The sequence below is a fragment of the Vigna radiata genome, chromosome 5, assembly GCF_000741045.1.
Source record: "Vigna radiata var. radiata cultivar VC1973A chromosome 5, Vradiata_ver6, whole genome shotgun sequence".
NCBI classification, from domain to species: Eukaryota; Viridiplantae; Streptophyta; class Magnoliopsida; order Fabales; family Fabaceae; genus Vigna; species Vigna radiata.
The window spans coordinates 22794393-22821716 of record NC_028355.1 but is presented as its reverse complement, the minus strand read 5'-3'; the positions used below and the strand labels follow the sequence as shown (position 1 = coordinate 22821716).

General features: G+C 32.8%; 4 protein-coding genes across 5 annotated transcripts; all 4 read right to left on the bottom strand.

Moving 5' to 3' along the window:
* Window positions 1–625: 625 nt before the first annotated feature.
* On the bottom strand, window positions 626–2139 carry LOC106760953. The gene has a single exon (XM_014644404.2). It carries the CDS (start codon window positions 2055–2057, stop codon window positions 798–800), a length of 1260 nt encoding a protein of 419 aa, XP_014499890.1. The 5' UTR covers window positions 2058–2139; the 3' UTR covers window positions 626–797.
* Window positions 2140–3345: 1206 nt separating this feature from the next.
* LOC106761246 lies at window positions 3346–5112 on the bottom strand. The gene is made up of 2 exons (XM_014644777.2): window positions 4609–5112; window positions 3346–3761 (listed from the first exon to the last, which is right to left on the bottom strand). The coding sequence occupies exons 1-2, from the start codon at window positions 4963–4965 to the stop codon at window positions 3732–3734; spliced, it is 387 nt and encodes a 128-aa protein (XP_014500263.1). The 5' UTR covers window positions 4966–5112; the 3' UTR covers window positions 3346–3731.
* Window positions 5113–7328: 2216 nt separating this feature from the next.
* LOC106762402 (zinc finger CCCH domain-containing protein 6) lies at window positions 7329–12856 on the bottom strand. Of its 2 annotated transcripts, none has more exons than XM_014646302.2 (4): window positions 12472–12856; window positions 8894–9103; window positions 8613–8737; window positions 7329–8527 (listed from the first exon to the last, which is right to left on the bottom strand). In XM_014646302.2, the coding sequence occupies exons 1-4, from the start codon at window positions 12529–12531 to the stop codon at window positions 7630–7632; spliced, it is 1293 nt and encodes a 430-aa protein (XP_014501788.1). In that variant the 5' UTR covers window positions 12532–12856; the 3' UTR covers window positions 7329–7629. The 2 variants fall into 2 exon arrangements, with proteins under 2 accessions (XP_014501788.1, XP_022636745.1); XM_022781024.1 differs by lacking the exon at window positions 12472–12856 and adding an exon at window positions 9284–9972.
* Window positions 12857–15005: 2149 nt separating this feature from the next.
* LOC106762076 (protein IQ-DOMAIN 32) lies at window positions 15006–20931 on the bottom strand. The gene is made up of 6 exons (XM_014645777.2): window positions 20757–20931; window positions 18708–19037; window positions 18400–18612; window positions 17988–18068; window positions 16115–17870; window positions 15006–15392 (listed from the first exon to the last, which is right to left on the bottom strand). The coding sequence occupies exons 1-6, from the start codon at window positions 20838–20840 to the stop codon at window positions 15373–15375; spliced, it is 2484 nt and encodes an 827-aa protein (XP_014501263.1). The 5' UTR covers window positions 20841–20931; the 3' UTR covers window positions 15006–15372.
* Window positions 20932–27324: the final 6393 nt, after the last annotated feature.

The following is a 27324-nucleotide window of genomic DNA, read 5'->3' as shown; positions in this document are numbered from 1 at the left end:
ACAGTGGTGCAAGAAGAATAAAATAGTGGTGCAGGAAGAAGCACCCTCCTTTTTAGCATTTAGATTAGCCCAAAAGCCCAAACAAGGGTGGAAATAACATTTGTCTAGAAATCATTAACGATGTTCCTCCTAGTATTAGTTTATCAACAGAGACACTTTTGTTTGCTAACAACAGTCATAATATATATGTAATTTGACATTCAAAATCATTTTACACTACCTTTTACTACATTTTATTTCCTCTTTTTTTTATTACAAATATAAAAATTTACCTTTTTTTATTACTATTTTATCCCTACATGAATGTAAAATAGTTATCAAATAGTGTCAGACAACCTTTTTTCCAAGTAGATTCGAAAAATCAAAGAAGGTCCAACCTGGGATACGCCAAGAATTCAATTGTTAAGGTCCGATATCACCCAGAACGGGTTGGTGAAAGATTCAATGAAGTAGTAATTATACGAAGTAAATGCTGCAGACAATGGCGTTTTGAAATTCCAAGTTCATTTGGGCCAAGGCAATCTCTGCCATGAAGAATTTTCTTCAAGTCATATAAACGATAACAACAATTCTACGAGTAAGTTTTTCAGAAGTTATACGAGGATTTTGACAAAAAAAGAAAAACTCATCATAACATCACTTCTCGTTCTATAAGAAGTTATCACCTACAAAATAGGTAGCAGTACAAGAATAATATACAAACCAGTACTTTTAAACAGTCATATTCATTCACTTATTTGTTCATCCATGCATACACAGATTGTGTGTTTCATCGTGTGATGTTGTCTTATGAAGCTTTACACTCTAACATGCTTCTGAAGCACTGCTGATAACACAGCCTGTGACTTACCTGATCCAAGACTATCAACCTTTTCTCCCACAACCCATTTCAACTTTTTGTACCCGAACCGTTCAATCAACCTGGTTAACACCCTTTTCTTCTCTTCATCAACACAATAGAAGTTATCGAGCCAAAACAAACCACCTGGCCGCAAAACACGATCAATGTCAAACATCAAAAACTCCAATTTCTCGTGCCTCCCCCCACCATCCAAACCACTCGCAGCACGCACCAAATCGAACACATTGTCATAAAACGGGAACCTATGATCCAAGCTCAAAAATAGAGGAAAAAGTCCTCTTGCAGCAATGAATTCACTGAATGGAGCACCAACATTCAAAGTGGTAGTAACCACAGTGACATTCCTCTCAGCCATCACAGCACCAAAGGACCCAGACCCACCTCCAACATCAAGCCCTATCCTAATTCCTCCACCTCCCAGAGTTAACACATCATCAACTAGAAAATCATTCTTACTCCTAGACTTCACAAATCTCTGATTCTCATATCCATTTACCAAATCAAAGCAATCAATGCAATCTCTACTCAACTTTTTACCCTTCAAACACTCAAAACTCTTGCAACCTAAACCACTCCAGTTAACAGTGTTGTTAACTGGAGGTTCCCAAAGCGAGGTGGGAAAAGGGCGTAGAAGACCCACCTTAGATATGGTTTTAGAAAAACACCTTCTTCTCGGTAAAGGCTCACACCCTTTCAGAACGAGTTTCTGTGCCACACTCAAATCATTGGGGCAGGGTCCAGAAACCTTGTAATTCATGTACTGATACAACAAGTTCGAGGATTTGTCGCAGGAGTGGCCCACAGACGAGACCATTTCGGTGATTCCAGTTTTCGAGTCTTTGCCCAAAGGAAGGTGGTGGCGGTGGAGAAAGAGTTTGAGTTCGTTGGAGGTGTTAGTTCGGGAAAGGTCAATGCTTTGGTAGCCGAGGAGTTCCTTTTCCATCTGGGCAAGTTTCTTTTGCGACAAATCGATCTCTTGTAGAATGAGGGTGACTTGTTCGGAGATGAGGGAGAAGTTTTTGTGAAGAAGGTGGTGGTTGTGAAGATCTTTTGTGGAAGAAGAGAAGGCATAGAGAGCAAAGAGGTTGGTGATGATAACGGAGAATATCATGAGAATGTTAACTCCGGAGGAACACACGGTTGCTCTTCTGAATCTGGCAGTGCCGTCGCCTATTTTCAGAGACACGGAACCCATCTTGGAGAGTAAAGAAGAACACTAGCTTGAAATGTGACACCGAGTGGATCATTGTGTGTCTGTTGTGGATGTTGTGTGTTTGTGTGTTGCTCCTTATTTTACACGTAAGCTCTTCATTTACTCGCCATCTATGTCTTATCTTATTAGGATAGTAATACTTTTACACATTATAAATTTTTATACTCATTTAATATTCTTCTTCTTTTTTATAAATATAAAAATTTATTTTTTAATGCCTATTTTACTCTTACAGTGATTTTTTTTTTTTGTAAAATAATCTTTTTTTCGTATGATTAATTATAGTTAGCTTATGCTTAGTGATGCACAGGAGGAAGGCGAAATGCTTCTTATGAATCGAAGACTATTTCCGTCCACCTCATCATTCTTCGTTTTAGGCCCTTTGTTTTGTTTCATATTAGGCTCTTTTTTTTTTTAATTTTTATCTTGAAAAGTATTCATGTACACTAAAAAGCTTAGTAATACTTAATTAAAATGTAATAGAAAATACAAATAATAATTTTTTAGAATGGATGATGTCAAAAAAGAAAAAAAAAAGTGTTTGATAAATGGATATATGAAGTCAAATATCATTTCTCTTTTTGTTTTGTTCCTCTTTATCTCTTGAAGAGAAATGTCAAATGTTACTTTAGAGCTCATTCCTCTAAATACATTCTGCTCTTAATTGTCTCAAATTTATTAAGTGCTATATATTTTATATAATTTTGGTTCCTCTTTTTTTTTATAGTTTTAAATATTTAATTAATAATAAAATGTACATTAGAAAGAGTGTACTTACAACTCTTTTCTTTTTTACCCATTAAATATAATTTATAACTCTTTGGAATAAAATCTGGCTTACTGTATAAATGGCAACACATCTTCTCTCTTACAGCAACAAATATACCAAATAGAATTCTTTAAAGGCAAAAGAACTTGTTCAATAGAAAATAAAAAAGCCCACTCTCAAATTTTAACATAGAAAATATTTACTCAAGTCCAATCTTTACATAACCACATCAACTATTCAAAAACTGACTCTGTTGTGTTCCCTGTGATTAGGATGAATTTGCAACAACGAATTTGTGAAATCCTAGCATTCAGCTATCCTCGCGGGGACAGTTTCATTCTAAAATAAAACTCCCAACCCATCCGTTTGGGACAGTTTACACTTATTCGAGCTTAAGTTTTTCAATAGGGCACTTACACCGCAGTTAAATAATTATTTATCATTAGCAGCAACAACAACGAGTATGGTACGGAATTTTGTAGCAGCTGGGCCAATAAGTATTGCACGTAAACAGTTATTATCTCCTGAAATATAAGAATATTGATAGACAAACTTCAAAGGTTTGTGCTTCGGTGTGTTGTGCTTCGGAATCAATAATCTGATGTCACTTGGGAGCTTATGTTCACAACATTTGTACTTTATAGAGGCTAAGAGCATTCAGAAGAGAGAAAAAAGCAAGCATGACAAGATTACAGTTTCAAAATTCACCAATTGAAGGGCATACATTATTATGGAAAACGTATCCAGTCATGTAGTCAATAACTAAATGCTGAAATAAAGTAAGGCATGCACAGCAGCAGCAATCGGATGCCTTTTCTCCGCCTACCAGAAGGAAACAAGAAAAACCAGAACAATCCCCAGCAGTTAATAAGCTCAAGAATTTTTAGCTATTGCTTCTTGTCTTCTGCTTTCCTTGGCTGAAAGAAGCGCATATAAAGCACAAAAATTAATTACAACTGCTATAACTGTAGACTACACTTCACAGATAGAAGACATATTAAAGACGATGAATAAAAGTCGTATTCAAGTAACTAAAAAAAAAATCCATCGAACAACAGTGACAACATGTTTAGACAATGCTTGGAGAAACTTTCTCACAATCAGTTAATGGAGAAGAATATGAAATAAAATAAATTGAATTTCTGCAATATGTCAAAATTAAATTATGCACTTCAGTTTGGAAAAGTTAAATGAGAAGACTTCTATAAAAGTTGAGTGCATAAGTTGACTTTAGTTTCTAGAAGCTAAATTCATGTTAACTCTCAATTTTCTTATAAATGATTGTGAATAAGTTTATCCAAACTAAGTACTCCGTTTTATCAATCTGCAAACAACTACTATAAAAAAACCATTAAGTTATCATCCACAAAAATACCACACATTCCCTCATAGAATCCACGAAGTTCTCCGGTTATGGTGCACACATCCATAACCAAAACTAGAAAGCCTAAAATGAATTCTGCGAACGACACCTTACCTTAAAATCATAACTACTCTTCCATCAACAGAATTTTCATTCACTGGCATAACAAAACTCTACACACCATCCTTTTGGTTGCCCACTTTTACCGGACACAGATCTGAGAGAAAAACTTGTAATGCATAAAGGACTATTGTTGCTAACTATGTCACCTATGTTTGCACTCTACAGACAATCTAAATTGTGGAGTATCACATAATAAAATCCATGAACCTTTTTCACTTAAATTACTTAGGAGTAAAAATATTACAGGCCCAATAAATAAGTTGAAAATGAGAACTCACTTTGGTAGGGGGTGCAATTTGAGAAAGCTCCTCGTCGGGGATGATAACGGGCCAGGATTCTCCGGCTTCACGGAACATCTGCTCCGTCTCGAGCTGCCGACCCTTTTCCAGAATCAAGTTTCTTATGCTCTGTGCCGGTGTCGTCGTCGCGTCGAACACTTCCTCCACGCCGTTCACGAATGTCACTGTTATCTGCGGCGCGCACTCTACCTTGCCGCGCTTTACCTCCACTTCGCACGCCGGGTTCGATTCCTTCGCCTTACGCGAGTTGCATTGCGCCAGAAACTCCATACACGACGCCGTTCGCGGATCCAGCGCGTTGAACTCGATTTTCACTCTCGACAGGAACTTCAACATTGTGCTATCCGACTCGGAGTCGTAAAATCCAAAACCAATGAAGGCCAAAACCTTAGTCAAGTTGGTGAAGAACGCGTAAAAGGAGAAACCAAAAAAAGCTTCTGGGGATGAATGAGTTTAGGGTTTCGTATTTCCAATTTTCGCTTTCTCCTCCATTTGGGGGATTTACTATCTCTAATTGACAATTACTGTAAGTAATATTCAATATTGTAATTAATTTATTTTTAATTCTAATATTCATACTAAACTAAGGTTTTTATTATTTAAATTTCATTTTTATTTATTTTAATCTGTTATTTATACCATTCTATAAGGTATAACATTTTGATCATTTCTTTTAGTATGAATAATTTTACTTTTCAATAAATAAATAATAATTTATTTATTTGACAAAAAAGAATTGAATATTTTATATTTCAAAATTATTAAATATTTTTTATTTTATTTTGCAAAATCATATATATTTTTAAATTGTATTAGTTTTATATTTTATAAGCTAATCGTTCATAAAAATAATAATATTATAAAAATGATTTTATCGACAAAAAAACCTTATATATTTTTAAAGTTAAATTATTTTAAGCAATGAAAACATGTATTTTAGCTTGTGTAATAATTAAATTAATGTAAATAAAGTTAAGCGAGTGAAAATATTTATTTGACCATTAATTGATTTGTTTTTTCTTTCATTTAAATATACTATTTTTAAGTCACTTTATATATATGATGAAACTTATTTTCACTTATATTCTCCAAAATAGTTCAACATAGTGAAAAAGAGAATAATTGACCAATAAACTTTGTACTAAAGGATTAAAAAATAGGAATTTTGTTAATTTTAAATATTGAACTAACAATCTCTTTATATTTTCTTCCAACTTTATTATTAAACCATCTTTAGAACTCTAAAAACATAAGTAATGAAATGTAAGGAATATTTTCTCTGATATCTTTTAGCATTGTATTAGTGACTTTTAAGGAATTGGTTTCAGTTTAGACCCATTGTCATAAGTCAACCAACTCATTATAATTTCTATGCCTTTTAGTGACATATGTAATCTTAAATATTACAAATTTAGGGTGCCAAGATAATTGATGAGGAAGAAAATGTTGTTAAATTTACAGGATTATTTTACCCGGAGTTTTTAAATTGTTTGATGACCTATTTAATCTAACACTTTATTTGGATGATGGAGTACAAAACGAGAAAGTAAATAAGAAAAGAAAATTAAATTAAATTAAAATTATTTTAATTACATAAATGAAAATGGATAAAAAGTAAAATGGTCTTATTTATTATCACTTTTTATTTTTAATATTGCTTGCTGATTGTTCTTTCATTATTATAAGAAAACAATAATAAATTATATGTACCAGTAAACATAATCAATTATGTTAACTTATCATTTATAAATGATACATTATTATATTTTTTTCTCTCTCAAATAATGCAAAATGTCTGAGAAGTTTACTTATCCTTTTAAGGGATTTTTACTTTGATTTTTTTTTTCTTTCACTTACAGACAAAAAAAAAAATTTAAAATATGTTTGATAGAAAATTGTTAAAAAATAAATTTTAAACCTAATTTTCGTTTATAACGTTAAATTTACATCTACTAGTATATTTATAACACATCAAAATATATGCGTCTCATGTAGATATTACACACTATCCAATGAAATAACAAACACAACAAATATCAAATTTTGATAAAATAAACTATAATCTAACTCTCATACTATATTAAAAAATAAACCTTAAACTTAATTTAAATTTACAAAATTAGGTTATAAAATAAAATTTACAAATACATTGTGACTTGACTTTATGTATTTTTGAATTGATTTTATTTTTAGTCACAATTTTAAATAAAAATTAAAAAATAAATTTTAAATATCTTTAACAAAAAGTTGAAAATAAAGAAAAGTTATTGGAAGTGTAAACAACAATAATCGATTCAACAACATTAGTGTCCTCCAGACAGATGGCCATAAACTTCTACCCAAACCCTTGTCGATGGGAAGTCACTTTTTTATTTTACGACATAAGAGAAGTGGAGCGTCAAACAAGAAACCGAAAATAAAACGTAAAAAACCAAACAGAAATTTATAAATATTAACATATTGAAAATCAAAACAATAAATAAAAATGAAACGTTTTAACAAACCAAATGCCCCCAATCCATGAATTATGTTTTTATGACCTTTGTTGCTAACTACAATTTCTAATCTTAAATTGGCGATTTCATGTCCACATTGAGCAAAAAAGTTGTATCCTTCACCGTATGGCCAATGATAACGTCAAGGCAGATTAAATTCTACAAAAATGTTAAATTATTTTGCCAGAAAGTAAAGAAAAGAAAAAGGAAAAAGACATCATCCAGCTGGTGGTGCCTGCAATCAGTCTTCATCTTAAAATACAATCATCGAAAGATTGACCAAGAAAAGTAGTAAATTTGGCAAATTCTCAAAACAAGGGAAGAAAAAGAAGAGCCTTTCATTAAAAAATTATACATGTAGCATTTGAAACTAGTTGGAAACAAGGCTCACAATTGCTCATCAAATTAAAAGCTAATTTGATCACATCAAAAAGCATATGAACCTGCATTCAGCCGTCACCATCACATTAAACGGCAATCAACACCACCAATCAACAGAGTTCATTTAACTGCTAATCTCATGATCCATTTTCATCCTCTTTGAACTTTGTATCCCCGCCACGGTATTACCTCGTGGCTGAAATGACGCGTCATGCTGGTAGGCACAGTTGGCTCCATTCCGACATCCTCTAGAACTGTTGAAAAAGATACAAGGCTTCATTATCTTTGGTTTTGACACTTTAGCTCTTTGATTGTATGTTGGCTCATAACTTGTTACTGGCTGATGAATCTGACGTTTACTGGAATATGGTAGTGTTTCTTGTTTATCTCCTCCATGTTGCTGAATTAAACTCTTATAGTAGTTAACATCTTTCGCAGCAGGAACCTCAACAGGAGAAGAAACAATAGCTGAACTGTTTGCAGGCCTAGGATGCCATTGGGTAGAAACAGGTGCCACCTGACCTCCGGTAGATGGTGTATAGGAAGAAGTGGCTGAAAAAGCAATCGCTGAAGGTGTGGCGGTTTCTCCTTGATTAACAGGAATAGGAGGATTTGAAAAAACCGCACAGGACGACCCCACATTATGTACATATTGAGAGTTATTAGTAGCTCCATAATCTCTAACCAATTTCTCAATCACTTCTGGATTGCTGAGAATATTATTAAGTAATTCATGGTCAATCAATTTCCCATGTTCGTTGCTCCTCACAATGTTAGTTAAAGCAACAGATGCAGCAGATACATCAGATGTCAGACCACGAGAAAATTGCGTACTTGTGGCAGAGTTTGAATTCTTCAACATACCGGGAGGTAATTCAAGACATTGTGAAGTATCAACTGGTTCCAGGGAATCTGATAATGTATCTGCTGCTGCATCGTCATCTTCAACTGCCGTTATTGGTATCAGTGCAGGTTGAACATCCATGTAATTTGAATCTTCAACATCCACTGAAACAGAAGGGCTGCATGCAGGGGAGAAAAAATCTTATATGACAAAATATGGATACAAAGAAAAATTACAGTACAAGGCACGGAAGAGACACAAACTTTGGAGGAATGGATGATGCGCGAGGATAAATAGCTTCAAGTACTCTCATCTCCCTCTGACGTTGATCCTCTACCTCTTTGCTTTCTTCCCCACACACTACTTGCCATGTGAGATTTAGCACGATCTGGGAGAATCACAAATTGACTAAAAAAGATGAAATAATGAAGACAAACTCATGGATATAGCCATTTTTTTCTTATTCTTTCACCTATTTGGACATATAGATAATAGTGAAAATTACATAGGAAAAATGCTTAATAGAGAACTAAAACAAAAATACCTTTGGAGGAGTAATCCACTTGATAACTGGTATTTGAGATGGCTTAATCTCAAACTGACTTGAAGTATGAGTTCCCTCAAATCCAGGAGGCAGAATGTCATCGGAGCCTGGTCCACCTGCAGACAGCTGCAATGATGCCTTAGCTTGGAGGTGATCTTGAGAATTTAATCCAACCTGCGAAGGGGATTCTTCTGATAAGAATAGCCTAACCTGTTCGATGAAAAAGTATTAGTCTTTTGCCTTTAGGCACTCTTCTAACATTTATTCATATATCCAATAATCAGACAGAATATTCTTCAGTAACTAACTATTGATACTATCAACTTAATAAAACCTCAAGTAGGCGATTATTAAATGCAAATAATTGAGAACAAAGAAAATCATCTTAACCTTGAAGCGAATACATAAGATCATCCAAAATGAACTTGTTGAGTACAAAACTCGAACATGAAAAAATTAAATACTGCACAAAATATGATAAAATAAACTCCCTCAGACTGACATAATGATCACTTACACTTATGACATCCAAAAAATCAACATTAATCATTATAAACACACAATCAAGCCATTCATGAAATATTTCATCCAAGTACAGTCATCGATGATACAATGCAAACTGTTGTCACATAAAAATCAACACAGCTAGCTAATATATACTGATGAAACTAATAGATGCACTAGCATTCAGAGTAGTTTCAATCATACTAGAAGCATATTCCATTTCAAATTATATATATCGTATTTTCATCCAATAGGTACATGAAAGGCCATGATCCAATATCTTCAATTCCTTAGTATTCTTTAAGATTTTCACAGCCTACTGTAGACTCAAGGAATAACTGCATCCAGAATACCCCACCCTGGATGGAAACACTATTGAATAAAAACACAAGTTACAATCTCGCCATAGCACTAGGCAAGATACTGATGCGTCTCATTGAAACTGGACACACAAAAATGTCCGCCCACAAGTGAGTCTGGCCTTCTTTCCATGTCCAATGTGCACAGACTGATACTTGGGGTAAAACCAGATTATGATCCCTGATCAGAAAAAATAAACGATTTGGACTAGATCTTTCCACCTCTTCATCTCGAATTTGGATTGCAAAGACCACATAGAACTTAAATAGTCACACTCTGAAAGGTGTTATCTGAGTTCATAGGCTGGCCAACCAAAAACCTGTCACCTTTTCCTCTGATTGCATCAGCAGTACATCTCGATAAAATATCACTATGACTTGGCCATCCCATGTTGGAAGTGGCTGAGGTCTTTGCTTTTAGTCTCCTTTCAAACAGAAAAATAACAAAATTTTAGAGCAAAAGATAACAAAGACGTCTAAGCTGCAGAACTCTACCAATTCAGATTGGTCAACGAAAAAGAGTCCATTGTAAATAGTAATAGCAGTGAAGAAACAAAGTCTGCTATTTTTTTTAAACTCTTCAGGTACTCCCAGACACACTTGCAACCACAAATAATCTATGAACAAAAAATTAATTTGAACAAAAAAGGAAGTGAAAAGTGCAGATATAAGGATTATGCAGAGTTATTTTAATCATAATAATAAAACCAACGTAACAAACAAAAAAAATTAGTTGGACAGATCAATGCAGATCAATGCATCACTTTGAAATTAGTACTATCTTCTTTTATAAAAAGAATTACGACAAATAAGAAAATTATAGACCACAAAGAAATCAACTAATCCATAGTTACAGACAGAAATCATAAGCATACAAGTTAACATCCGGTTACATCTCAAAGAAATATAAGTTACCAGAAAGAATGGATTCCTTTTTCCACTAGAGCAATTAAGAAATGTCTGGAAATATTATGAGCAATTGCAGTAACACATAATTGGACATATATTTCAAACCGTTAAAGCATTTTCAGATGTGATCCAATTATGGAAAATTTTCCTTTAAGTATGTGGAAAGGCGTCTAGAAAGACCTACTAATGTCCTCTCCTCAGGAGTCCTATTCCTATATGAAATATTGATGGTAATGCGATATGAAAAAGAAAGTATAAGTGAAAATCTTCAAAAAAAAAGTTGCACGGAAGGGAACATAATGAAAAACAAGAATTTGATAGACTAGCTGATACAAGGACATTCATTCTCCAACAATAAACTATGTTTCAAATAGAATTTAACATAGTACTAAATTGCTTAAGTTTCAGTCGCTACACATGAAGTCTTCCATGTAACTATGCATTAAATTACATATTGCCGTAGGCTATTAACAGATTTTTCTAATCACACAACAACAAACATCAACTCCACATCATAATGCATTCCATAAAACTAAACCTAAACATTCGAGCAGTAATATCTCACACAATAATTCTAATTTTTTAAAACCAGTTCACAAATCACATTTAGTCATCAAGCCGCAGGAATTTGAGGTAATCCTAGTGAAGGCAAATTTGGACAGTATATATATACATACATAATGTATTTCTGTCAGAAAATATTGGTAGATGAATTTTACTAATTTCATTATTGTCTTCTTCAGGAGTTTTAATAGAACACTTCAAGCAAAAGTTGGTAATTATTTGTTCTTGCATGTCAGTCTCCTACAGTCTATAAGATTGCAAATGGCATAGTCAAAGATGCACTTGCCAAAGTCTCGTATCAACATTTAAAATCGCATGTCAAGACTCATTTTCTTAAATGATCTTTCTTGCATTGGCTGATTACCTTACAACTTACCAGTAGCTTCAAGTGAATAAAGAAACAAAACGGCACGCAGCTTATCATGGTTCTTAAGTTCCTTTGTATTTTGGAACAAAACCTTACTTTCATTTCTCTTCTCCCATGACTTACAGCCTATTTGTAGGCAACTTAATCTATGGCCAGTTAATAGGAAGAAAATCCTTGAAGATTTATAATTTTAATTAGAGCCATTCCTTCCCCTGTCAGAACTACACTGCGACTTTGAAAGGTTACACCCTCAATTCTCAGGCAGAACAAACAAAGCCCGATCATACTCATACTGTAATCAGTTATCAAATGATGTTTCTGTCATTGCCTAACGACCTTACCAGTAACTTCAAATGAATGACGAAGCAGGACAGCCCACACCTTATTAGGAATTTCAAATGAGCTATTTCACTTTAGTTCCTTTCTTATTCTGAAACAGATTACCTTCCTCTTTCTTCATTTCTTCTTCAATCATTTAAAATCCCTTTTTATAGAAATTTAATCCATGATGACTCAACTTTCATTGAAAACAAGTTAGAGAGAGAGAGAGAGTCCTCCAGGGTTTACAATTTCAATTAGGGTTATCCCTTTCCTTGTCTGGAAACATTACACTGCATCTGTGTTAAGTTCGACTTCGAAAGGTAAAACCCTCGATTCTCAGATAGAACGAAACAAGAGCGATCAGATTGTAATCGGAATCCAAGAAAGGTAGATTACGGAGTACGAACAGAGAGAAGAACACAGAGCGAGATTAATGGAAGACAAAAAGGCATAAATTACAAAAAAAAAAAAAGGTTTACATGAGTAGCGAGTATCGGATGTTAAGCATAGGAAGGAAGGAAGGGATCGATTCGGGATTGGGCAGATAATTTTACCTGACAAAGATCTAAATCGGAGGCCCATGAAACTCTTTTTGATTTTTGCAATCGGCGCATAATTAGGGAATGGATCGTTAAACTTCTTGGATGGAATGTGTGAGTATGGAAGAATAGATTGGAGAGTAAACCCTAACCAGAGAAAGCTATTTATAACTTCGAAGGGCCCTCACCGTCACGCACACGCATACACACACACCCACCTCTCTATCTATCCATCTATCGCAGTTCTTCGCTGTTCACATGCTCACAACTTCTTTCTTTCTTCCTTTCTTTCTTTCCCAGGTTGCCCTTTTCCTTAAAGCTCGAAACCCCAAATCTCACCGAATCATACAACTTGCAAATTGGAATATACAGCCACAATTATCACCCCCCAACCTTTTCTCTTTCTATTTTTCCTATCATTGTCTTTCTTTCTCTATGTAAAATACTTTTACACACTTTCTCCTTAATTATTTTCATTTCTTCCAATACCAGATTAATCTTAACTCAACTATATTTGAAAAAAAAAAAACATCGTATTACTTTAGCTTTATTATATTCTAAATGTTTGATAAAAATTACCAATAATTTATATATGTAAAAGATACTTTTCAATATATTTATGTAATTTCAATATAAATGAGAGAACTTTTTTAATTTTAATTTTATTCAATTTTAAACATAAACTATTCTAATTGCATTTATTTACTTTTAAAGGTTATACAAATTGTATTTTGGAATGATTTTATTAACAATAATTAACAAGTTAAAGCCAGAAAGTTTAGGTGATTGATTGTCTATTATTAATTTTAATAACTCATTATTACTTTTAGAACAATATAAGTTATACTCTTGATCACAAAGTTTGGCCTTTTTTTACACATGGTTAAGAATTGTTTCATTGGCCAACTATTTTTTCTTTTCAAAAAAAAAAAAAAAAACAGTTTTAAAACTTTAAACTAGTTCGGTCTTTAAACATGAAAAATTAATAAACATTCCAATTTTAACGTAAAATTCAAATTTATTATAATTTGATTTTTAAATTAAAAAAAATAATAGATATTTCAATTTAATCACAATCTATTTTTTTACGTGTTAATTTGTATTTTAATTTAGTATTTAAGTTTGTTATGTTATTTAAACTCAAATGTAAATAAATATTTTTCTATAATATGACAAATTATTCTTCGAAACGTGAGTTTGTTTCGTTGATGGATTTTCTTTCGAAATTCAAATAGTGAAACTGTTTAAAAAGTTGGCTTTCAAAAGTAATCTTGAAAAGTCTATTTGTACATTTCAAAATTAAACGTCGGAAGCCTGTCCACATATTTTTCTCGTCACTGTGCTCCTAAAAATCTATTTGTCACACATTCTAGAAAAGAGATTCCATAATTCTTTTTATATAGTTTCAGAAATATAATTCTAGAAAAAAAATTATGAATAGACATTAGAAAGTTTAATTATGAAAATATACAAATTAACTTGCAGAAGATTTATTGGAGGGTGTTTCTGGAGAAGCACGCGTGGTGTGTTTCTATGGGAATTTGAAAATTAACGTACCACAAAGAAAGCTATTTAAAAAGGGGTGTGAAAAGTAAGAGTTTATGGGGCCTGTTACTAATAAGGCTTAAATCAGGCCTATGACTTTATTAAGGCAGTTTCTTTCTGCATCTTCTTATGCTTATTCTCCCACTTCTATATATGTATATAAAAATATATATTTTTTTAAATTGTGTAATCTAAAATTTAAAAGTGATTCTATCATAATTTTTTACTATTTATTATTACGGATCGGTGAGCCAATCCAACTTGCCAATAATTTAACTTGGGTGAGTCAAGTTTTTAATTGCCAGTTAAAACCAGCTTGACTGAAATTTATGACGAGTTCGATTGATTTGAGGTTTTAACTTACTTGAACAACTCTAACGACAATGAGAAAACTTCATTTGTTAAACCTTATCTTGTGTGCTTATATACTTATATTTTTATTATTTTATATAAATAATAACTTTTGTAGCAACAGTTTTTTTTTAACAAAATTACGTAAGCACAATGAACTGGTGCTTATGAAATTTCTGTAGTTTGCTTATAGTTAGTTCCTTTAATTTGTACATTGATAATAGAAAGCTCATTGAAATACTTTTTATCATCAACTCTTATTTTTTAATTAGAAAACTTCATAAATATAATCTCTCATTTCCAACACTTTTTATTAGTATCCAACCCCTCGTAATTTTTTGTTTTTGTAGTTAGTTCGTTGACATCTAAATCATCCAAGAGAAATTGACAGCTCTACTTACGAAAAATTCCGATACACTTTAAGTTCAGTTAGAAGTTTCTCAATTCCGCCATAATAATAGTTTGCTTTTTGCCAACTCCAAAAATCGGGCCAACAAGGCTTTGGCATATTACAGCTGAGTTTTGGCTCTTTTTATCCTTCACTTCAGTTTTTTCAAAAGAGTTCTCAGGTCACAAGAAAAAGGGGGGAAAAAATCAGGATGATATTCAGCTTATTTCGATAACGATGAGTAATGGCTATTATAATCCTTCAGTTGGTCAAAATCAAACAATAATACATTCAACAAACATAAAAATATTTCATAAGTTTGAACTCTGAAACTTACAAATCGCGTGCGCCTCACAGGTATGGCACAATAATAACCATGACCAGAGCAACAAACAATGTACATAACATATATAAGCCTCACTCACTTTTACACATGAATGTTCCCAGCAGTCACAACCAAACTGAGCACCTTCAAATTTGGGGAAGCAGAAAAGGGAGGCAAAGAATGCAAAGTGTCAAGAAATATTTGAATAGAAAAAAAAGAAAAGCATGTAAACGGAGCAGCTATGCTTCAAAGAGAATGAACAAATGGAATCATCGTAGAAGCTTGTCAGCACACTTCCGCCATCAATTCACCTCAGCCATTTTCTCTCTGGAAGAATCAGAAAGCAAGTGGTAAGTAGTACAGCTTAAAAACCAGACTTTTTTTTTCTCTTCTCTTCATGACAAAATCTATGTTCTCCACAAGAAAGGGCGGACACTGGACACCCAATATGTTTAACTCAATAACCAGGATTATTCTGACTTACTATAAGGTGAGGCAAAGAAAGCACAAGGGATCAGAGACAGCCATACATTACAAATATCTTAGAGGTAGAGCAGCAGTGATAAATTCACAAGGATGCTGGCCTAAGAAGTTAAAACAAGATTGTTTCATTAATATGGAAACTATGCTTAAAATCTCCCTAACCATATGCCTCCAGTGCCAGTTGGGCCTAAAAAATGTGGTGGTATTTCCAACATTACTTATAAAACAAACTTCTAAAAGAAACTGATAAAAGAAGTCTCTCACATTCTAGTTCACCCCGCCCCAAACAACCCAATGGTCAGAAACACAAATTTAAGTAATAAGTAATATAAATATTAACTTTTGACAAACCAAATCCCAGATATAATCTGTAAAGATAGGCTGGATTATAGACTGCAGAGATAACGGCTTATCAATTAATCATAATAACAACCCTTACATGTACAAAACTAAATTGATAGAAAACACTAATCAATGAAGACAAAATGGATGATCCATTCCTGATAACAAGAAGATTCAAGCTTCAAAATCCTAGCAAAAGAAGTTACTTATGCTCTAAAGTTTACCTTGAGGAGGATTTACATTGTTCCCCTTGGCAGTCTGCTGTGCCTTAGATGTTGATCGCTGGATACGTGGAGATCCTTGTCTACCAGCGGCACCAGGTAAGGAAAGCCTCTTCTTAACTTCAACATCCCGTTCATGCACATCCGGGCTTGACCTCGGCGAGTTATTTGCATTAATCTTGGCCTTAGCAGATTCTGTAACTTGCATGAAATGGGGAATAGAATTGTTGTTAGTATTATTATCTCTAGGTTCTTGATCAGTGTGATCAGGCTTTACTGAGCCAAAGGAAGTGCGCCTCTTTCCGTTCTGCTGATCTTTAGGTAGTTGCTCCCTACTGCCTCTTGATCCCGAATCTTGATTTGGAGTAGAAGGAGATTTGTTACTTAAGGGTAGGCTCCGACGTTTATTGCCAGATCTATTCTTGTTGGCTTTGCTCTCTTTAGGTTGCACAGACACTTGGCTTGAAGGGGTTCCTTGTGATTCAGGAACAGTCAAATGGCTTCTAGGTGATGCTTCTGGAGATGATCTTAAATCTTGAAGACCTGCCTCTGCTGGTTCTCTCTGCAGATCAGATGCATTTTTCTCAATATTACTAATAGCAGGCTCTCCGGAGTCCACAGCCACCACAGAGGGACCCAAATTGCCACTGATGTCATCAACAACCTCCGACTGATCCAAAACAGAAGTAGCTACATTAGAAGCTGGGATGGCAGATGAAACATTGGCCTCGTCATCACGGTTTATTGTGTTCTCAAGATTACCAATCCCTTCCACCAAATCTTTGGCATCTCGTTCATTTTCCACTACACCAGGCTCTGATATGTCAGGTGAATCAAGTGTTGAAGAAATGGAGAGTTCAGTGCCACAGTCAGAACCAGCAAGCCTAGAAAGATAAAGAGCAGGATTTTCAAATGCAAACTCTTTCGATTTATATGCACTGTCATTGCCAACAGAAGAGGTGTCTCCTTGTGATTCAACTGCTGAATCTTGGTAGGACAAATTGCTTGTCCTGCCCGAATTTGCTATTGAACTCAGCTCTTCAAATTTTGACTGTGCAGCAATAAATGCAGGATTACTGACCTTTTTTGATCCATTCACAGTTTTCTTTCCTTCAGACTCTAGTTGTTCTGAAGCAAATCTTTTCACAGATCGTTTGTTCTGCTCACTGTCAATTTCAGGCTTCTGATAAAAAGAAGTATGCTCTGGAGGTGGGGTAATTTCAGGCTCCCCATGAACAGAACTATGTTCTGATGATGGGGCAATTTCAGGTCCCTTGTGAAGAGAGTAAAGCTCTGATGGGGCAGTTGCATCTGATGCTGAATTGTCAGTTTGGAAGGAATTGGTATCAACTAAGGTAACTTTGGCATCATATGCAGTTTTTTCTTCGGCGGGAACCTGTTCCAAGTCATCTTTTACAATAGATGGTGCGGAGCAGCTTGCTTGAAACTCGAAGTTATTAGCGTCATAAGCAATTGACTTTTCTTCATCCTCAGATGGCAGAGGTGAATCCTCAACAGTGGGTATTGAGTCAGTGGCAGGGGGAAAGGGTTCAGATGGAATACCCGTTTCAAATTGAAACACAGGAGCGCTATCCTTGCTTTCTTTTGAATGTTCTGTTAGAGAACTAGTTTCATTGCAATCTGCAATATCTTTTGATGATATGGACATCCATCTTTCCAACCATTTCCAAGCAGAATCGGCTTTAGAAGGATCACACTTGACATGGATAGGTTTGTTCTTTGGTGTTGATTCCAACAGCTTGAATGTAAAAAAATAAATAAATAAATAAACAAAGGATGGGAAGAGATTTAGTGAGATAATAAACAAATATAGGAACTGCGAAGTAGGGAACAAATATATCCATCTTCAGCATACCTGACTTGCAAACCTATTGCTGAGCAGCTTCTCAATGGAAGTGTAATTCACATTAGATTTGGTCATCAGATTTTCATTTCCCTAAACAAGGTAAAATAAAAGGTCATACTTAGAGCAAGGTTTCCAGCATATCAATTAATGATACTACAGATCATATGATGCTCTTCCAAATAACCAAAAAAAAAAAAAAAACACTTCAACTTTTAAACAATGAAACAGAGATCCTTTGTTCCATATTTTCTGTAATCGTATTGAATGCTTAATGTATTACGGAGGGAAAATTCTACGGGCTAAACATTTCCCAACTTCAAGCAAACTTAAACAAGTAACAACTGGGCAATAATCATCAAACTTATTAGACAGAGGACAAATCAATTGCCAATCACTAATTTCAATTTTGAAATAACAATACCAAAATTTCTGAGGAATCCTTTTCGCCATCCTTGTGAATTAAATGATTTTCCAGATGTGACTGCTGAGCACGACGAGTTCGCACAAGGACCTGCATTTTGATTATGGATTGAACACAACGCAGGGTTCCTAGAGCATGCCTCCGGACCAAGTGCCCACGAATAGCAGCTTGCAACTTCACTACTTTCTTACGCTGTAGCAGTTCCCTCTGAGCCTGAAAGCAACGAGAACAATACACAGAAAAGGAAGTTAAAAACGGTTCCTTCTTTCAATGTTCTGGATTAGCAAGATTTCCAAAGGTAAACATACCAATAATCCCCTAATAGCTGCCTGGATGACGATGACATCAGACTCTGGTGGATTCACATCCACCTTCCTCTCAGTTTCAATTACATTTGTTTCAACTACTTGTGAGTTTTCAAAAGAGGATAACTGGGGCTTCTCATCAGAGCAATTTGTTGTGTAAACTTTCTCAACAACATTAGGTTCAGAAAGTGGTTGAAAATTAAAATTAGTACATTCTGCACTTTCCTTATTTGTCGAAGATGGAGCCTCTGCTATCACAGTATTGCTAAGCACACGATGCCTTGCAGATTTCTTACGAAAACTCCAACCACGTTTATCATTAGACTCCTTGATCTGGAATAATATTTTTAACAAATGTGAAAAACAAACGTGGAGCCATGCATGTAACACTAGCAAGAATACATACCCTCAGTTTCTTCTTACTGCTAGCAAGAAAGTAGAAAGTAGAAATGCTCAATATAAATATATTTCGACCAAACATCCTCCACAAGAGTATTTAAGGGAATTTATAGTTTTCCAGCATGAATTACATGCAAGAAGCCAGGAATGTGATTCTGATCCTACATTTAGTACTAAAAGAGATTCCGTACGAGGATGTTTACATCTCCCCCTTCGGTTTCAAATAGTGCAATATAAATCCTACTTATAGGGTGGGATTGCTGATTATTGGTAAGCTAGAATAAGCATTTTCTAATACATGTATATTCAAAACTATAAACTATTTCCCATATTCCTTGCCCAAGACATATGGCCAAAATGGAAGGTTATTTTAGTCGTAACAGAACCACGATGTTTGAAATGCAATCATATATTAACTGTTCTAACTTCACAAAAGTAAATTCTGGTATTCAAAATTTTTATGGTACTCCTTTTAATTTCAGCTTTCAAAAAGTTTTAGTACGGAACTTAGAAGTGGAAACAACAGCAAGTTTCAAAGAATATTTTTCCTCTAAGTTAAAATATGTATATTTTTTTTCTTCTAATTTATTCAAAACTACATTGATGCTGCGTCTCAAATGTAAGATTGAAATCGAATGATGCTTCAATCAGGAAAGATCCATCTTGTTCAGATGCAGAACTCTTGCAATTTTGGAAAAGAAAAGTCAGCTCGTGAAACAGACTTCTACAGTGTTTTCTTCAAATCCAGCTTTTAATCAGTTACACAGTGGAATTGAAAAAACGAAAACAAAGAGAAATACAGACAATTTTCCACATGACAGATATCAGTAGTCACAAAAGGCGACAGGAGACGAATATTCGATGAACTAAATTTATAAAAATATCCTAAATGAATTTTGTTTCAATGATCTCACGATTAATGCATTATGCATCTAAGACCTGCTGCACTCTTATTGATAATTCCAACAGCTAAAGGCCTGTGTATGAATCTTTCACCGACTCAAAGAAATTTACTAGAAAGCAATGTACAGCTATTTGAAGTTACATGTGCAATGCATCACTTCATCCAGAGAAAACACAACGAAGCAAGAAGCACAGATCTAAAAATAACGTTGATAGTAACTGGATATAAAAACGTAAAATGTAAAAATCCTAAGGAGGTTGCTAGACTCCGGATTTAAAAAAATCAGTTAACGCAAACAGTTTCTGGATCGTTCCCATGCATTGGAATTGCAATGAGTTGGATGCAAACAAAAATTTCTACATTAAGGAAAACAAACTTAAAAAAGTGAGCACAATAATTGCAATAATCAACAGAGAACACGTGAAGCTCCCTCAACATCCAACCGTAATCATGAAACTGAGAATAACGAGAAGGACAAACGAAAAAGGAAAGTAAATGATGGAAAACCGCATCCGACTATATTGTAGAGGCTTTTAATAAGCTATAAAAAAGGAAAACAAAAAAGAAGGAAATGAGGGAAAGAAATGGAAGGCGAAGGTAGTGATTGATGAATGCCGATGCAGAAGAGAGCCCTAGCACGTCAATTGGAGAAGAGAAAGAGAAAGAAGGTGAGATCAAACATGCAGAGAGAAAATGAGATGGTGCGAAAGACAGTTAGAGTGGTTAAGCTGAATTGAGGAAGCAATTACCTCGGAGACTTGGTGGTAGTCGTCCTTATCGGCCGCATCGCCACCGCAAGTGATTAGCTTGAAGCAGGAGGTAGATTTGCCCATGGCTCAGTCTGGGAAAGGAACAAAACAAGAGAAGCTTTGTGTTGCGGTTGGTTACCGTATTGGAAAATGGAAATAGAGAGAGAGAGAGAGAGAAAAGTAATAAGCTTAAAATATACGGACCTCAACTCCCTCCTTAAATCTGCCTTATGTTTTTGCCTTGGAGTCCGCGTTCCGTTTCTTTCTTTGCATCACTTCATCTCCTTTCTCGTTCACCTACCCAAATAAAATGGATCAAACAAATTATTTTTTATTTTCTTTTACTTTTTATGGTGTCACCTTTTTATATACTACAACAAATTTCATTTCATATTTTTAATTATAATATAATATAACTATATTACGTAAAATTTAAGTTTTTGAACACTACTCCGTTTGAAATGTAGAGAAAGACGATTTTGCCCTTCTCGCAGTTCATTAGGATTAGGATAAATAGGACCATTACCACTACCATTAACATCCAGCGTGTTGTGGTCCCCTTACCTTTATACTCAAGTAATTCTTCCATTCTTTTTGGTTTTTCTTATTTTCTCTTTAAGTAAATACATATTCTTACCATTCATTTTTTTTTTATTTCTTTTTTCTTTCGTGTAGAATAAGAGCTTTCAATGGAATCCATCCCTCCCTGAATTTCTTCATGGTTTTACCTAAATTCTTCTTTAAGCTATTTTTAGAATTAAGTCTGGAATTCGCACTGTTTTTTAGAGTGTAAGTTAGTTTGATTAATGCATAGAATAAGCAATCATAAGTTTGACTAAAAATTACTATGAGAGTTGCATCCACTACGAAATATTCCTCATGAAAAAAAAAATAATTATAGTTTCTATTTTTTTTTTCACATTTAGTTTAATCTGTCATTGTGTTTTGAGCGTTTCTCGTTAAAAAAATGTTTTGCAGAAAAAATAAACAAAAATCAAAACCTAGATTTTAAACTCTCAAAATATGCTGTCGTTTTTCCAGTGCATTCTTGTAAGAGTATTATTTTAATTTAAATCTGTTGTTATCATAATCATTACTTAATTAAGTGATCATAATGTGTTTTACTTGATATGCACGTAACTTATTCGACATAAACTTGTCTATAATTTAACTTGTAGGTTTTAGAGTTTCTAAAGTTTTAGCTGTATGTAAATGGAAGTTTCTGTTAGAATCTAGGAATAGTAAAAAAATAATACCGTTGTAGTTAATAGAATTATTCTTTTATTTAAATCACAATGTTAAAGTTCATTTAAACTTATACATTATTTGATTGAAAAGTTTCAATGCCTGCCTCTTCACAAATCCGAAGGTATTGATGAGTATCATAATTTGGCATCTACCTAATAGAAAGTTTCAGCACTCATTTCAAATCAAGAGGTGTATAAACCAACCATTGTTTATGGCAACGTGGGTCCACCAAGCTTTAGTTGATTTTGTGTTTCCAAAGAAATATGAAACTATAATTGTTTTTTCCTGACACGGATTGGAACATCATATAATCACGACAGATACTATGAATATTATTGATTAAACGATATTTTATGTAAAGTGAAAATCCATCTATAGAAAAATTAGCTTAATTTAAGGTCTGTAAGACTATCTATCTCAGTCAAAAATTATTTTTCACAATATCATATTTGAGACTGCATGCTGACTTAGAGTTATAAATTGAATATGATGTATTATGTAGAGATTTATTCTCGGTTGTTGTTTAAAATTAGGGCTTGGAGATAATTCAACAAATTGTATTAAACTACGGTTATCTACTATATATATATTCAAGAAAACTAAATCATATTTTATTAAAAACTAATTATATTATTTTGTAGTTTAGTTTAAAAGATCAAACTTGTTATATTTTCAATGTAATTATCTTATGAGCCGTGTATTTTTTTTTTCATTATAATTATTTTTCAATCATCACCTTTACTTATTACAATTCTTTCTCGATCATCATCGTCGCAGATTTTTCGAAGGTTCTGCCACTATCGAAAACTCTAACATTAAAGGCTCTTTCTGACTTTCACAAGTTGATCAATTTTAACATTTTAAGATTTTTCTTGTTTTGTTAATGTTTGTGTTAATTAACTGTTGAATAAAATAGTTGAGTTAATTTTGTTCACCTATATACTTAAAGTCATCCATCTTTTCACAATTAGTTGCAAAAGAACATTCTATTATTTTTTTTAATGCATTTTGAGAATTTTAATTGAGTTGTGTTATTTGTGGTAATTAATATCTATTTATGTAAAAGAAAAATAAAATCATAAATATCCATCTTACTATACTCTTTATATATAAGTCTGACTACCCTTTATCTATCTTACTATACCTTTTTTTTTTTTTTTACCAAAAAACATGAGAAGGCATAATTTAAAGGCTTTCTTTTCGCAAATATAGACAAGTAAAAGATATACTTACTAGTTGATAATTTGGTTTTTATTTTTAATTTTTCAACACATTGAACTGGAATAATCAGAAATCTATATTTATTATTGGAGACAGTGAGAGAAACATCACATGGCATTTAGATTCTATATTTGTATCTATAGACATTCGACTATAACGTAATAAAGAAGCGAGAAGCTCATTGATCAGTATTTTGTCCTGGCTTGCCACGTGGCTTGACTTTTTGATTCGTAGGAGCACATGGGTGTTGTGCCATACAATACAATACAATTCATTTATAATAAAAAAGCATTATCATATTCCACCTTAACATGGACAACCTTGGACTCATTATCACCAATATGTTTTATGCTAAAACTACAATCATTCTCAAAATTTCTATTTAATTATACATATATATATATATATATATATATATATATATATATATATATATATATATATATATATATATATANTATATATATATATATATATATATATATATATATATATATATAAATATATCTTAAATAAAACATAAAAAGTATTTTGATCAAATAATTGAGTAATATATAAAACGATAAGACCTAATACAAAAGGATTTTAGATTTAATTTTGACGAAACATCGTAATTCTAATCGAAATTTAGACAATGATAATAAAAGGATTATAAAGAAAAACATTGGTCCACCCACCTCGACCTTATGTGTTAAATTATTTATTAAATAATTTATGATCACCCACTCATGTCCCTCTTTCATCCAACCCCTCTACTTTCTTTCCCCCACACTTCCAACCATAACCTACCCTCATACAATCATCTAACATTTTTCTCCCAATAACTATTTTCTTATATATACCAAATCATCATTTATACTACTCACTCTAATTTTTAATTATAGCAAGGGTCTTGTTTTCAACGAAATCGAATGCTCTATTATCCTCTTACTCATCATTGGTTGATGAATAATAATTAAAATTATTATTTTTTTCTTAACAAATAGACTTTCTAACTTCCAAGAAATAGACCCTTCATCTCTTAAAAATAAAGACTTATACAGATACAATGAATTAAATTTCCCCATAAATCCAATTAATTTTACTAAAATATGTCCCCTTCTTTTCAATCGCCATGGACATTTATTCTAATTGATATTGAAACGAAAGTTAAAACACTTAATAAAGACTTACTACTTTCGTTAACTGTTTATTAGAGCGGTTTGTGATAAATGTAATTTTGAAACATTTGATTAAATATACAAACTATCTGTCTTCGTTGTTATGCGACAAACTTATTTTTCAAAAAGCTCTTAATATATGTTTGAGCAATGTTATTGTCAACAATATTTGACAAAAACTAAAAAAAAAAAAATAGTTTATTTTACTTTGTAAAATCATGTTTGACCTTATTTTTAAAAAAAACAAAATAAACTTAAAATGTTAATTCAAATACTACCTTTTTCGGTAAAATTATTTCCTTCGAAACAATTCTCAAAGATAGCAACATGTTTGGTGTCCGATCCTTTCATTTGTATGTGAGCTCGCGAATTTCCATTGGCAGCGTTCAAAATTATCTTTGAAAGAACAACCATATTTTTGACAAAAGACACGCTGGTATTTTATTCGTTAGAAAATTCATTTTTCAAATCTTGCTATTCACTTGTCAAATCACAAATAATTGTTCACCAAATACAAGTATAAACCGAGACAAACAGGTTTAGTATAAATAAGGATTTTGAATTCATGTTCGTTACAATTGCGTTGAAAATCGAAACATAGAGCATGTTATCCATAATAACTTTACCTAACTTAACTTGAAATGGCTAATTATTTAAAACCGGTAATCATAAAGCAAAAACAGTATGATTATTCAATCATATAGTGATTAAGAAAAAATCTATTTAACCACTGTCTATAACTAGATGGCCATACACTTGCGTGAACATGATATCACATCAAAGAGAGAAAAAAATGATTAGTTTTTGGTCCACAAGTTTTTACCACACATAGCTGCTGTATCTTTTGTTCGAGAGTGGTAAATTATTTGGTTAATTAGTTGGTCTGATAGATAAGGTTGATCCATAATTTTTGGTAGGATTATGATGTGAGTGGAAGCAGAGTGTTCCAATCATGAGAGAAGGACGTAAGGTTGGTTTCATTGAGTAGACAGAAGTGGAAAATGAAGGAAAAACTGAATATTGAAGATTTCAATTTCTCTCATATCGATTAAAACTAAGACAAATTATAATATATGAATAAAATACAAACATTATAAATTGATTTTATAAAATTAAATTAAACTTAAAATATCTATTTTTAATACAGTATCGGATATATAAAATTAATGGTGAGTGCGTAGGTGTGGTGGTGCCCACTGTCACATGGGATCCAACAAAGCCAGCCACAACATTGTTGTTTCGTCAAATACTTCGTCCATTATAAAGAGAAGAAACCGTGGCAAGTGAATAATAAAAGCTAGTGTGCATGTGCATGGCCTCTTCTCGTTTAAAGCTTATCCACCTGACATACTTCACATGCTACCTTCATCTCTCTCTCTCTCTCTCTCTCTCTCACTTCCAAACTAATCATTAACCCTTCACTTTTCACAATCATCTACTCTAATAATACCATATCAAAGCCCAACAACTCTCACCATAACAAAAGCCCACATCACTTCTGGGCCTTTCTTTCAAACTATATTTTTCACTTTTTCTCATTATAAAACAACTCAACTTCATCCTGTTGGACCAATTTTAGCACATTGTAGTATTCCAGAACAAATTATAACGCTAAACAAAACAATCAACTATAATAGCAAACCAAACATTGAACTTATGATGACTTAGATCACTGTTTACTTCTCTTAAACAACACGCAGACAATAGTGTGGTACGGTAACTACTCCCTTTCAGTCAAATCTTCTCATCTCTATATGTTTCTCAATCAAATCATTCTTTATGGGCACAACCATTGAGGACGAGGCTACAAGAATATACTTAAACATACTTCTGCACTCAAATTCTCCTACAATCCCCATTTCAATAAAATTTAGGAATTACAAAGCTACGATAATTACCAAAGACAAATATGTAAACAAGATGCTTATAAACTTTTTTGAAAGCTTTTTTTATAGTAAAGACTGTCCAAAAGCTTTTTGGCTAAAATTACATTTCATTTTATCTTACGTATATGACTTTAATAATATTTGTAGTTTTGTATTTGAAAGTACCCGTGTTTTACGTAAGAAATTTGTTACTCGCTAAATTAAATAGCATGATTTTGTGATGTATAAACTAATATTTAAGTTTTTCTTTTTTTTAATTCATGCCCATAGGCATTAGTTATGAGACAAAAAAAAAAGAAGTTTTCATATGAGAAAACATTTATGGTATAAAAAACATGAAGGTGTCATGTGAGAAATATATATTTAAAGATTTAAAGATTATGGGTATAAAAAATTAGGTTTATTATTAAATTATTTTTGGTATAAAAAATTATTTGAAGATTTACATGTCTTTGATGATGAATTAATAGAAAAAATAGGTTTATTATTAAATTATGGGTAGACCATTTTCATCCTAATTAAATTTTATTTTAACTCCAAATCAATTGATATTTATTTTAACAACAAATTATTAAAGGGTTTTTTTTTTTCACAAAGAGTATGCACTCCTGCACAACCAAAATAACACACAAGACAACTCATCTACCATCCCTCTGAACACAGTTCTAAACAAATTCTTTATAATTTTATCTCTAATAAACTCTTTAAATAAAATTCTTTACAATATTATCCAATTACTCAAACGGTTAAACTAACTTCCTTTTTTTCTTTATTCTTCCAAAAAAAAAGTCTAAAATACTTCCAACACAAAATAAACAATTCTTCTATCTTTGTTTTCTTTTAAAGAGGTAAAGAAAACATGCAAAATAAAATGGAAATATTGAATTTTTACCGGCCTAATATTCTTAATTAAGACAATAAAATCTGCTAATTATTTCTACTCCACTCTTGACTTGTTTTAACTTTAAATTTCTTAAATAAAATTTCTTTTCCTTCACTCTATTCTAAACCAATAATTATATACAAAAACAAAATTACAAATTAAACATGTCT

Bases quoted from the DNA above. Each gene is read 5' to 3' on its own strand.
- LOC106760953 (XM_014644404.2), bottom strand. From the start codon at position 2,057: ATGGGTTCCGTGTCTCTGAAAATAGGCGACGGCACTGCCAGATTCAGA.
- LOC106761246 (XM_014644777.2), bottom strand. From the start codon at position 4,965: ATGTTGAAGTTCCTGTCGAGAGTGAAAATCGAGTTCAACGCGCTGGAT. The intron at 3,762-4,608 runs GTGAGTTCTCAT...CGCTTCTTTCAG, and splicing joins AAATTGCACCCCCTACCAAA to CCAAGGAAAGCAGAAGACAA.
- LOC106762402 (XM_014646302.2), bottom strand. From the start codon at position 12,531: ATGCGCCGATTGCAAAAATCAAAAAGAGTTTCATGGGCCTCCGATTTA. The intron at 9,104-12,471 runs GTAAAATTATCT...TTCATCGAACAG, and splicing joins CCGATTTAGATCTTTGTCAG to GTTAGGCTATTCTTATCAGA. The intron at 8,738-8,893 runs GTATTTTTGTTT...TGATTCTCCCAG, and splicing joins AGTGGATTACTCCTCCAAAG to ATCGTGCTAAATCTCACATG.
- LOC106762076 (XM_014645777.2), bottom strand. From the start codon at position 20,840: ATGGGCAAATCTACCTCCTGCTTCAAGCTAATCACTTGCGGTGGCGAT. The intron at 19,038-20,756 runs GTAATTGCTTCC...ATATTATTCCAG, and splicing joins ACTACCACCAAGTCTCCGAG to ATCAAGGAGTCTAATGATAA. The intron at 15,393-16,114 runs GTAAACTTTAGA...TGATTCTTCCAG, and splicing joins CAATGTAAATCCTCCTCAAG to AGAGAAAATGGCTGAGGTGA.